Below are 13,552 nucleotides of genomic sequence, written 5' to 3' on the forward strand. Positions count from 1 at the left end.
CAGCAGCACATGGTGGATCCTCAGTTGGGAAACAAGCACTGAGTGGTGGGATCACATCATGATGCAGGTAGGGGAGGATGTGCAGAGTGAAGAACTTTTGGATATGCAAAGCCACCTTCCTGGTGCTGTGTTCTGAGCTTCCCCTGTCCTCCAGCCCAAGAACACCAAAATGAGAGTTGCCCTCATGGTGGAGAAGTTAGTGGCGCTCGCTGTGTGGAAGCTGGCAACTCCAGACTGCCATCAATCAGTTGTGAATCAGTTTGGAGTTGGGAAGTCCTGTGGGAGTTGCAGTAATGCAAGCGTGCAGGGCCATTAATCATCTCCTGTTATGAAGGATTGTGCCTCTGGGCAATGTCAGGAAATAATGGATGGTTTGCGGCAATGGGATTACCTACTACAGCAGGGCGATAAATGGCGTGCATAATTCCATTTTGGCCCCAGATCACCTTGTGATGGAACATATCAATAGAAAGGGCTACTTTTCTATTGTATTGCAAGAGTTGGTGGATCACTGGGTTGTTTCACCGACATCAACGCAGGGTGGTCAGGGAAGGTGCATGACACATGCATCTTCAGGAATAGTGACCTACACAGAAAGCTGCAAGCAGGGACTTTCCAGACCAGAAAATTGTAATTGGGGATGTGGAAATGCCAGTTGTGATCCTCGGAGACCCAGCCTACCCCTTGCCCCTGTGGCTCATAAAGCCTTACACCAAAAACCTTGACAACAGCAAGAAGCGCTTAAACAACAGGTGTACTATGCAAATGCTCCAGTTGCCACTGTGTGTGAATTTCATCAGCAACCTTCATGTGTAGGAGACTAATAAAGATTCATTTTGTTTCCCTAAGTTCAATTTTATTTAACAGCTATACAGACATTTCTATTATCTATAAGGGACATGACAATGAAGAGTACTTTTTAATAAGGCTTTCACAGCTGCGTATATGTTCAGCTGTCATTGTGAAACATGCCCCTGGGGTGGAGTGCTGTGGCCCAGGAACATGCTAAGAATGTGTTTGGGGAGGGCACTGAAGGCAGTTCTGAATGAGCTACAGGGGGAGAGCACAGCTGTGTTCCACTTGAAGCACAGTCAGGGACCTTAGCATGTCTGTTTGGTCCTTGAGCAACTAAATCATCCACTCCTAAACGTTTCCTCTCCTAGCTATATATTCTCATTTTCATTGATAGCAAGCACGGAGCTTGGAGAGAAGCTATCAACAGCATCAGATTATTGTAGCACCTTATTGAACACATCTTCCTTACTCTTCCTGGTTTGTCTCCTTAGCAGACACAGTTGCTCAGCTGGTGTACAGGAGGAGACTCTCAAGGCCACATCTGCAGAAACTAAAGAAACAGACAGAGGCAGCCTTGATTCATACAGGTTACATACATCACCTTCTCACTGTCCCTTGGCAAGCACATAGCATGGAGAGAACCCTAACCATGGTGAGTTGGGCATAAGGGAGAGGGAGTAAGATGGGACAAAGGAAGGGGGATCATTACAAGCTCCTAGGGATACTATTCTGAATACTGGAACCATTTTCCATAGACAGGGGTGATAGAAGCTGATATCTCACTCCTGAGTGTAACCGAAGATGCAAGGGTGCAGCTCCTGCATGTGTGCGGCTGCATACTGAGTCCATACGCTGCGCACCTGTGTGCTGCTCTGGTGCCTGCAGACATAACTGCTGATTGGCATGGCAGGGGAAGGAACAAAACAGCCCTCCCAAGGAATCCTCGGCAGAGGATTCCAGAACATCTCCACAAAAAAGTTTCCAAGAGATCAGTATGGAGGATTCCTGGGACATCCCGGTGTGCATCAACTTTTCCATGGGCCCCCCCTCCGTCTAGCTACACAGAGGAATAAGAGGCAGATGCATACAGTGCTACTGTTGGTTATATCTATCCCTCTTCTACACTGGGAAAAAATAGCTCTCTCTCATTTCTCCCTGCAGTATCAAAGCACGAGTACTTACTGGGGCGCTCTCCTGTATCAGGCTCTCTCTGGTACTCTCCTGTATCAGGCGCACCAGGAGTGCTGGGACTGGCTAGACCACTCCAGAGTTAAAAATGGGTCCTGGCTCATCACGCCACTAAACAACTCAGTCACCTGTCTCCCATCCTCCTCCAATTCCACTTCCTTGTCTACCACTTCATCCTCAGGGTTAATGCTGCTGGCCACTGCCTCCAACATCCCCATAGGGCTTCTGGCAGTGAAAGTGGGGTCGGCGCAGAGGATAATGTGACCAGACCAACAATTGGCCTCCTTTAACTTCTGGTATACCTGCCTCAGGTCCTTGATCTTGGCACGGTACTGCTGCATCTCCTTCTCACACCCCTTCAGCTCCATGCTGCAAGCAATCTGCCCACAGGCAAAGTTTCTATGGCTGGAGCGGAGCTGTGACTGCATAGCCTCTTCTCCCCACAGGCCCAGTAGATCCAACAACTCCACGCAGGAGCGTTTTTGCTTCAGTGAGCCGCCATGCTCAAATGGGAAGATGCTATGTGAACTGTCCACAACAAGCAGGGGAGGAAGAGGAATTTCAAAAATTCTTTTGGCTTTAAAGGGGGAGGGGAACGTGCCTGTGTACTTGGCTGCAGGGCAGCGGAGCCCAAAGTGGTGATCAGAGCAGTCATGAATGGCATTCTGGACACCTCCTGGAGGGCAATTTGGGCAACATAAGCAATGCAGTGTCTACCTTGACACTGCCTCACTAACTTTGTTGAAAAAAACTCTATGCTGCTGGTCCAGGTTGTTTTATTATGTCAGTGTAGCAGAAGAGTTAAATTGGTTGGAGGAGATTTGCTGTATGTACACCTCCACTGTTTTATTGATGAAAGATAACTTTCGTCGACAAAACTGTTTAATATAAACATGGCTTTAAGGTCTCCATCCTTACTGCCTCCAATTTATAACCTGTTGTACACTGACTCCATTCTTCTTTAAAGAGAGAGATGTAGTGGACTGGAATCCTTTCAGAGTGTATCATTACTACCCCTAACTGGCTGAAGGAGTTCCTTTCTCCTTTCCCAAGAAACACAAATCCCATTGCTCCTGCCCAATGGGCTGAGCACAGAGCACTTCGTATCTTCATTGGCCTGGCTTACAACTAAACAGAACCAAATCTATAATATGGCATTGCAGATTACTATCGCTAACTCCACCAGCAGAGACTCAGTTATTTTGTTTTCACTTCCAGTTTGTATATTACTTGTCCAATGTTGATTGGTTATGCATTACTTAGCTTAGCATCATTGCTGTAAGACATGATATTTAACTGACAAACTACCGATGTTGAAAGCAAGAACCACCATGCATTATGACAATATTGCATGTAAGTTACCTTGGATTTGTCATCTATCTCCACTCCTCCAAACTCATTAAAATTTCTGGGACATTTCTACTCTGCATGTGAAGAGTTTTTTGGTTTGTTTTCTGCAATACACACAGTAATGTCATGCAGACAAGGCAGTGAAGAAGATTTCTTGGATTGATTTCCTTATGAAGCTTTCAGAGTGTACACACACACAGCACGCGCTGTGTCTGCTACAGCTGCTGAGAAAACTGACTACACAGATTTACTGTGTCAGCTTTCACATCACAGCTCAAAAACCACATTTACCATTACAATAATTTGCAACAAACATTCACCATGTGTATTATAATTTTGTTGCTTATTAATTCCATCTAATTTTATAGAACAAACTGATAAAGAGCTCACTAAACATACTCAGTGTTCGCCAGCTTAATGATTGCTTTCGCCAGCAACAGTGGCCAAAGTTCAGTTTGACAGGTTGTAGCTGGAAGCAACAAATTATTCTCTTCGTTGAAAGGCATAGTATCATCCACAATGATCTTTCGCCAGCATCCCTATGAATGAGAAAAAAAAGAAACATTAAAACAGTGTGATGGAAATAAGAAACAGATTCATTGCAGGAAATCTATGTGTTCTCCAAGAATCCACTCCTAGTGTAGCTAGCTTGATTTATATTACTGATTATTTTAATGAATAGGGAAAGTAATGCAGACTGCAATTTAAAACCCTAGTAGGTACACTCAGCATGCCAGATACGGAAGTTCCTTGCTAATTTGATAGAGCTTATTTCCAATTCTGTTACTCTCACGGATCTCTACTAACGCCATGTTAAATCTTAACCTACTATTTATTCCAAATGATTTGGATAAGGCTCTGATTTGGCCCTCTGTACACCACCTGCAACACATGCGAAAAGCAGGCAAGAATTTTAAACATGTATATGTGTGTTATATTTTAACATTTAGGACACATCACGATAGATTTTGAAATATTGTTGGTATGTTGCACTATGCAAAGAAAATTGTTCAGAGAATGTGAGAGATTCATGGAATCTGTTTTCAGATCATCCATATTACTACCTCTTTACTGTTTGACTATTTTATTTCACATAGAAATCTAACTGCAATTGTTTTCCAGATTTATGTGCAGTGTTAAATGTATGGCATATTTTCAATTGCTATCACAGAGTCCCTGGAAAAATATGCCAAATGCCTCTTTAAGGCCCCAATCCTGCAAACACTTAGGCTCACGCTTGACTTTATGCATATGAATAATCCCATTGTCTTAAATGAGACTACTAATATGCCTAAAACTAAGGATTAGGGCTAAATTATATAAGGTATAGAGAGGAGAAATGATGGTGTAGTTCTATCGACCTCTATAGGTATTTATAATGCAATCATTGTGGTATCTGAATTATTTACAAAACCTCAGTTTTAATTTAGTGTTATGAATGAAAATTTAAACCCTTCATGGTTTTGTAATCAGAACTTCTAAAAATAAGGCACATTTCAGTTTCAAAACATTCATTTGTGTCTCAAACTGAAATAGTAATTAATTTCACCCTTTTCATAATCCTTTTGTGTTCATGGATTATAAAGTGAACTTAAAAATTACCAAACTCAATATTAAACACAACAATGAAACCATGTTAGACTCAACATTGCAAAAAACATATACAAAAGGCATAACCTCCCAAATTAAAAAAAACATGGCAAAAATACATATAGGAGCATGCAAAATTCTACCATCAACATTTCACAAAATATGTATTGCTACCAACCTACATCCCTTACCTGTGGTTGTTCTACTGGGGTTTGGATTGCTGGGTGAACCCTGTAATCTGCACCTACTGGTACAGTTTATTTTCTTTTAGGACACCTTGACCTCACCCTTCTAGTGCCTTCTCCAGAATCCCTGAGAAAATGGGATATGATAGAGAACCCAGAAAATGTTTATTTGAAATCTAATTTTTTCCAAGGACCCATCTGACAAAACTGCAGAGGTTGCCAAACTACGATCCATGGATCACTGGTATTTGCAGAATACTTACTGGCTTGTCATATGCTGATGCCTTTTTCGTTTCCAGCAAAGACAGCCTCTATGGACCTGTATAACTTGATGGAGAGAATGCACAGAAGCCAGCTTTGGCTTCTCTGCTGCATCAGAGGGAGAGAGGAAACAGAAGTCGTCCTCTGAAAAGGGTGAACCACCAACAGCAGAGGAAATTCCAAGGGAGAAAGGAACAAAGCAAGGGAACCAGGGAAAGCATCTGCAGAATGAAAGGAAGAAAAGGCAGCATAGAATCATATAAAAGACAATGGACAAGAAGGGGAGCAGGGAACAAAGATGCATGGACAGAGGAGCAGGGCAGGAGACAGGAACAAAACAAATTGTGCAAGAGATGAAATGAAGAGCAAAAGAGTACTTAAGTGTCTATTTAAAACAAAAAACAAACAACTAAGTGCTAGTTGCTTTTCCATGTAAGTAACTGACAATTTCCACAGTAATGTTGCATGATCAAATAGGAAAGGGAAGTAATCAATAAGGGTGTCTCTATTAAAATGTTATCTCCCCTATGAAAAAGCTGCTGAACCATCAGAGTACAGTATCTGGCATGCTGCTGCGATTAGTTAGAGGGGGCTTATAAGGGCAGGCAGAGCAGGCTCCAGGCACCAGTGGAGGAAGCACATGCCTGGGGAAGCACATGCTAAGGGGTGGCATCTTGTCCATTCTTGGGGCAGCACAGTCCGGGCGGCTTTTTTTTTTGTGTGCGCGCTTCGGCAGTTTGGGTGGCAGTTTTTTTCTGCTTGGGGCAGTGAAAATGGTAGAGCCAGTCCTGAGCACAGGCCAGCCTTTTGGCCAAATTAATGATAAACAAAAGAGCTGAGATTAAGAATAATAAAAAATACAAATTAAATTAGAAAGTCGGTGACGCAAAACAAACACAGTCAACAAAAGAGGCAAAAAAATCCAAAAGGATCAGTGACAAAAGTGGCAAAAATGGCTATATTGACTTTTGAGTGACCAGGTCTAAAAGATAGCCACTGATGGTTTCCAGCATACATCCTCAGGGAGAGAGTTCCTTAGAAGGTTTCCATGAAGGAAAAGAACCTGCCCCACAAGCAGAAGCTAAGTACTTTGTACTTAAATTAATAAAAGCTTTTTAGGCTATTTTCAAGATATTCGAATCCACTTGGTTATCAGAAGCTGGAGAAAGCTCTGCACTTCACAATGAGGGAAACAAATTCACCACATCAAGGAAAGACAAATGCTCTCCTTTACTTAAACTAATTATTAAGTAAAAAATATGAGTAGTGTTACTACATTATTAAGAGGTGGTAGTGTTAAATGAATTTACATAATGATTTTTGTATTTTTTAAAATTGGCTATCTGTATGCTTTAGTTCAGTTTGATAAATTATTTAAATATAATAGGTACAACATGGATTCAGGCTGGTGGTTCCTATTGCTATGTAATTGGTGCTTCCACCAATTCTTAAGATTTTAGAAGACAAGAATCTAAAAAGAGAGTTTAAACCATATAATAAGTAAATGAAGGCATCATCATATAGGTAGATATTTCTAAAGGCAAAGAATATTTGCTAATGGCCATAACTGATTTTTTAATTTCTCAAGTGTATTTTTGAAAACCAAAAAAGTTTTTGAATGGCAGACCTTTAATTGCTCAAACAAACAATGAGATAAGACATAGCTTTGTTGCCTCTCTCATGTAGCAGTTCAACCAAATGTTTCATAAACCAAGCAGTGCAAGTTAAAGGGCAAAAAAAAAAAGGAAATGTTTGTCTACTCATTTTTCTCCATAGCTAAGGATGTAGTAACTCTGTAAGTAATTCTTAAGAGCGCATTAGTTACTAATCATACTTCAACAGTTAAATAATATACACTGCAATGTGACCGTCTTCTTTTCCTTTCAGATATTATTTGACTTTTTCTCCTTGACTGATTTTTTTATTTACTAAGTGTATGAAATCTTCAAATCTGTATTGTAATTACCATGCATTGACAATAGCCCCTGTTAAAAGCCTAAATATATATTATTTTAAAATGTACATTGTGAGAGAAGGGGACTGGAGACAGAGGGGAAGTAATTCCTAAGGACTAAAAGTAAGAGTTCAAAATCAGAAATAGGAATCCTTATGAGACAGAGAGCAGAAATGAAGCAGCAAGTTCAGTTCAGGGTAATACTATTTTTGGGGTCAGAATTTTATTTGGTGGAAGAGGGAGGACATTACTGGCCGAAATGAGCTGAATGAATGTGCAGGATGAAAATCAAGCTAATGGCTCTACTATTTTGCAATTATGCTGAATAAGTACACTCCACGCCAGGTCTTAAGATTTAAGAGGCAGCCCTGTGATAAATGAATATGAGACCCCCACAGAACTCCTACCAAGACTTTACACCAGTTGGTCCCAATTCTTTCCCTGTAGAATACAACTTCTAATTGTGGAGAACTGGGACCCAGGACAGCAGAATGGGGATAGGAGTTCTAATGCAAGAATATAGGGTGGAGGTGCCAGAATGTGTTCGCTTATTACAGTTATTGCTGAAGAGACTGGATGTGGGGTATATCAAGTAGAACAAAGAGGAAGGTTTAACCACATGGTGATTCTGGTGAGATATCAGTCTCCTTAAGAGACAATATGATGTCTCACTGAAACCAGCCTAGAGTAAAAGCCCACTCCCTCTTTATCCTCCCATGTGTGAACTTTCTCTCCTTCTCCCTTTATTCTTCCCCCTCTCAATTTCCCTTCAGCTCTCTCCCAGATTTCCCTTCTCACCCCCCACCACTGATGTTTATCGTTCTCCCTTCTCCTTTGCATGTCCCCTTCTTTCTCCCCACCTTTCCTGAACTAGTGGAAGAGTTGGTAGAGCCAGCAGAGGAAGCAAGGAAAAGGGAACTTCAGTGAAGGGAGAATAGAACACACAACTCAGGAAATGACAGTTAAAGTAGCCTATGCAACTTTAACTGTGCAGATGTCTTACAATACTGTCGTTTATTACATGCTGTTGTTCCCCATAGAGCCCCAGCATCATTCAGACACTACAGACAGCACTCTCAACCCAAGATTATAGGGGTAAGATCATGTTCTCTGAACTCCTGCAACTGATTCAAGACGTGTAAGGCAACTCCTGGCTCCCCTGTATGGGGCATTAGCATTACAAGTCACAGTGCCAGGGAGAGGACTGCCTCCACAAATCTAATTCACCTCCCAAGCAAGTGGATGGAGAAAAGACTTGGCTCCCCTTTCCCCCACCTCTACACCCCCAAACAACCTGGTAAATGGAACTCAGCATCAATCAATAGCAGATTACTATCCCAATGGAGCAAGGAAAGAGCCAGGGCATAAATTATGACTCTCACAGTGAAGAGCTGCAATTTGTTCCCTCATCTACTCCTTGGGAAGCTTAGCTATGCACCACCTCTTACACAAGGCAAAATTGTAGAGATAGAATCTAGCACTATATTATATTTTGTCAAGGTAGCAACTATGGTTATGAATGAACTGACACTTCCATTGTTTAACCCTATTTTAGTTTCTCTTACATTTCTTTTAAAATTACCTTTTGAGGGGCTATCATATAGATGTTCAGACTGACCCTACAAGCAATTCTCTTTGGAAAGATTCCTAAAAATCTATTAAGATATTTCTGAGTTAATCCAATCTGAACAGAACTCAATTTTAAAACTTCACTTGGGGCCTGTACTGAATGGAGGAATGTGCGCTTTTCCTAATATTAAACAAAGTTGGGGATATTTAAAAATAGAACGAACATGTATAGGATTTTGTTTTCTGTTACTTAAAAAAGGGTGCACCAAATCACAATGGTGCCGCATATGTGCATGAGTGCTAATATTTAAAAGCTCCCCTCATCTTTGTTTGCATTTGTGCTCATTCCAAGAATCAGAAGTGATTATAAATATTTTAACGGGCGAGGGATAAGAGAATACAACACTTCCTTCTTACTTTTCTGTATAGTAAATTTAGACAACATGACCACTAAAGCAACAGTTTAACACTGAGCTGAGATGAGAGATTTTGCAAGGGTTATGGAAGAATTTAGGTAATTTTTATTTTTATCTGTAGAGGTTTTTGAAAGAACCTGGAGTCATGTAGTTGCTAAGCAATACAACATACATTGCAAGGCTCGTTCAACATCTCTACACTAACATATCGCTTTATGAGAGATATGTAAGCAGAGATGTGTTCCTTTTTGTGCTACAGTGTTAGCAAAAGGACTTCAAGGCAAAAAGATACATCTATAATGGACTGAAGACAGGGAGTAAATGGCTAATCTTGCAGACCAACTGAAAAAAAAATTACTGATCTGAATCAGAGAGCAGAAAGCAGTGTTTGTAAGGAGGCTATGTGTGGGGTGGAACATACATGGGATTATGAAATGCATGTAAGGGGTCTGAGATGTGGTATCACAAAAGGAAAATGGAAGTGGTTTTCAGAAGTTAAAGATGAGAAAAGATTGAGAGTTCCTGTCCTAAAGACTTAAATTCAGGGTAATTAGCCCCTCCATAAGATTATGCAGCCACATAAATTGCTTTATATTTTCCTCTTTTTCTTTGGCTGCTGCAGTGTTCCACCGTTCTGCTGTCCCTGCTTCAGAGGACAATATTTTACCTGCTTTTGAGATATGGAAAAAGGTGTGCAAGGCTGTGTGTGGGGACTTGTGGAGGCTACAGTCACCCCAAAATTTGCCTTAATCCCCCAGTTGCCACCCCTCCCAGTGCAAAGGTCAAATATTATGCAGAAGTAAGAGTGGCATGGTATGGCATTGCCACACTTACTTCTGTGCTGTTGTTGGAAGTGGAACTGCCATCAGAGCTGTGTGGCTAGAGAGCAGTGGCTGCTGGCTGGGTGCCCAGTTCTGGGGGCAGTGCCACCATCAGCAACAGCTCAGAAGTAAGCACAGGCCGGGAGCCGGGGTGTTTGAGAGTAGTCCTGAGCTCGTGTTCCTGCCCACTGGGGCACGCTGCCCAGTGCAGGTGAAGGTCCGGTGCTCCTCACAGTGACCCAGATTGACCCGCTCTAGCCTGGGCTCCTGAGCCCTGCCTCCTATGGAAGCTGCTCCCCAAGGGCTCTACCAGCCCCAGAGCCAAGACCCTCTGCCCAGGCGGCTCTTACTGGCTGCAAGCAACCATATTATATGTTTAAGAAATTACTTGTATTTACATTCTGATTTTTTATGCCTGTCAGCTTCTGGTTTCTTGCTTTATTAGCAGTGCTGTATTTATTTTGTGCTTTTTTTGCATTAATTGGTCATTGGTTTAGTTAAGAGCCTAATTGCTTTCGTTATTTTAAACAAAGACTGTGGCTCACATAGGTGCACAACAGAGTGACCTCCACCACCCCTTGCCCAAAAGAACCCACCCAGCCTTAACATATTTTTGAATTTTCAGATTGTAGGAATTTGACTGGGTTTTTTTTTTGACTGGAATGGAAATATGTCCTCAAAGAGCTAGGGAAAAAAAGTGTACGTAGTTTTGGGCAGTTATTTATTTTGCTTTAAAGTGTGTGTGTGTGTGTGTGTGTGTGTGTGTGTGTGTGTGTTTCATTTTCTTTGCGTGTGCAAATGGCTAATTTTAAAATATAATACAGTACATTCTCTGATTTAAAGTAATTAGTTATTAGTATTATTTAACCAATAATTTTTTTCAGATGTTTGCATTTATTGTTATTTGTTAGTATTATTAGTATAATTATATATTTTTTGGTTTACATATTTTTCCTATTGATTTTCTGTGAATAAAATGTTCCACCAGTGAGCTGCCATAGATGAAGTTTAAAACCAATCTGTCTGCATATATTTTTTTATTCTCCTTTTGAGGATAACAGATAAAATGCACACTTAAAAGAATATTGTTAAAAAATAAATGTGACCTCCCCCAAGATGTATAGCACAGCCCTACCCCCCGCCCCCAATTTTCTATCTAGTCCACCTAAGTCCCCCTCTCCCCTCACTGGGAAGAGGACAGCATCGTCTCTGGCATTGCATCTGTGGGCTGTGCAGTGATGAGGAAGAAACAGTGGCCTAATAAGCTAAAGAATTTGCAAGAAGCAAAAGGAGCCTTGTACCATAAGAGGCTAGTTCAATGAAGTGCCAAGCTCTAATAGTTGGGCACTTTATCCAATAAAATGAGAAATGCTATGAGCAGGTGCCTGCAGATCTGTGCAGGATGGAGGGCTACTGCAATAGGTCCTGTTAGGTAAAGATTTAAGAAGAGGAGGCAGGAAAGGTATTAAAATATAAATAAGCTTGGAAGTTGGGAGCTTTTACTATTAGTACTGGGTTGTTTTCCATGTTGAAAGCTTTAATAGCATAACATTTCTCAATCCAGACATATTACCAGCATAAAGAAATGACTGCATAAGGAAGGGCCTAACAAGTGCCTATTAGATGGAAGTTTGTTCCTGTCCTCCAGCAGAGAAGCATTAACAATCACAACTAACAGAAGACCCAACTTTTTTTGAATTCAGCTCAATCCAATTATCTCTTGGATCCTAACCTGTCTTGTTCTCTCCCTCTTCCCCCCTCTCTCTCTTGTTAATTGCTCTCTTCCCCTTAGCTTTTTTCTCTGCATTCATGAATACTGTTATTTCACACATCCTAAAGAAACATTCACTTGATCATACAGTACTTATTTTCCTCTCACAGTTTTCCCCTCCTCCTTTCATTTCCACCCTCCCCCCTTTAAACTTTAAGCTCATTGGGTGGTCTATTCCCTGAGCCTTTACTTCCTCTCCTTCAGCTCCCTTCTTGATCTGCCTCAGTCCTACACACTGTACTAAAACTCTGCTTGCAAGAGTCACTAGCAATCTCTTCCTTGCCAAATCTAAGAGCCTCTTCTCCGAACACATTTTCTCGATTCCTCTACTGCATTCCTAATGTTGACCAACCACTTGGGCTTCCATCACTGTGTTCTTTCCAGTTTCTCCTCTTAACTTGCTGACCTTTCCCTTTCGGCAGATCATCTTTTTTCTTCTCTTGCTCTGTTTGTGTTAACCAAAGATTTGTTCTTGGTCTCCTTTCTCTCACTGCACTTGACTTTAGTTGATGTTCTCTGCTCTCATTGTCTCACAACATATACTCCCAGCCTTTTCAGACAGGAATTGTCTCTTCATTGTGTGTGTGTAGTGCCTAGCAAGTGGGGCACAGAATCCCTGACTGGGATCTCCACCAGCTGCAACTGCATGATAAATAAGTCATCTCATCATCTCTGATCTAATGACTCTGAAACCCACCTTTATCTGGATATTTATCTCGTTCAGTCTCATTCATCTCTCCTTATGGATATCCCGCTGTTTTCTTAAATTAAAACTTCTAATCTTTCTTCTCAAGTCCTCTCCCCATCATCCTACCCATAACTCAAACTCAGAATCTTGGAGTTATTGACTCTTCTTTTTCTTCCTTTCTTAATACTCAGATCTTGCCATTTCTCTCTAAAATTTCTAAAATCTGTTTTTTCCTTTTCATTTTCCCTGCTAACACACACTGGCTCACATCACAGTTCTCCCCTCTCCCCGAGAATTCCGTAGCCTCCTCCTTTACCACATCTTTTCCACATTCAGCAGCTAAAACGGTCTTCCTTTCCTGTTGCTTTATAAGTGTCGTGACATGGTAAGAGTCCATTTTTTTGGCTCCGTCTCTTTCCAAATAAAGTTAAAGAGCCTCATCCTCACTTTTAATGCTATTCCTAAATCTGCCCCATCTACATCTTACTTCCCATTGCTCCACTCCTTTCCCCACTTCTCTTGGTTTGTTGGTCCTGGTATCTTTTCCTCACATGCATGACTTCCTACTTTCCATTGTCCCAGCACCTGAAGTGATATCAGTCTTGTACCAGGCTAAGCATCGTCATTCTCTCGATCTAATTCCTCCCCAAAACTCACTTTTTGCCTTGATTTCTTCTAGTGACTTCCATACCTATTGTGTACTCCACCTTCCCCATCCATGTGGCCTAGCTCTTTCTCAGTATTTTAAAAACTAAAATTTCTATGATTCATTTGAAACGTCACTCATTTTTTTTCCTTCCTTACTCCTTTGCCTGATTATCTTCAATTTTAGCGACACATCTATTGAAATCTAATATGCAAATTTGGGATTTTAACTTTCATCCAGCCCTAGTAAAGTTGAAAATAGTCCCAACAGCTGTTTAAAGACAATAAATTGAGCTTCTTAGACATCTTAGAGAAAAAC

General features: G+C 41.1%; 2 protein-coding genes across 4 annotated transcripts in view; one reads left to right on the top strand and one right to left on the bottom strand.

The window, feature by feature from the left end:
* Positions 1-13,552, top strand: part of SHPRH (SNF2 histone linker PHD RING helicase) — a 1,098,091-nt gene that overhangs the window by 415,310 nt on the left and 669,229 nt on the right. The gene's annotated exons all lie outside the window — the stretch shown is intronic.
* The window catches only part of ADGB (androglobin), a 217,489-nt gene that overhangs the window by 162,153 nt on the left and 41,784 nt on the right, over positions 1-13,552 (bottom strand). For all 3 annotated transcript variants that reach the window (XM_050949423.1, XM_050949422.1, XM_050949424.1), the window contains one exon: positions 3,733-3,872. In XM_050949423.1, the coding sequence (XP_050805380.1) occupies positions 3,733-3,872 (140 nt within the window). The remainder of the gene's footprint in view (positions 1-3,732; positions 3,873-13,552) is intronic.

The sequence above is a fragment of the Gopherus flavomarginatus genome, chromosome 4 (assembly GCF_025201925.1).
Source record: "Gopherus flavomarginatus isolate rGopFla2 chromosome 4, rGopFla2.mat.asm, whole genome shotgun sequence".
Taxonomy (NCBI): Eukaryota; Metazoa; Chordata; order Testudines; family Testudinidae; genus Gopherus; species Gopherus flavomarginatus.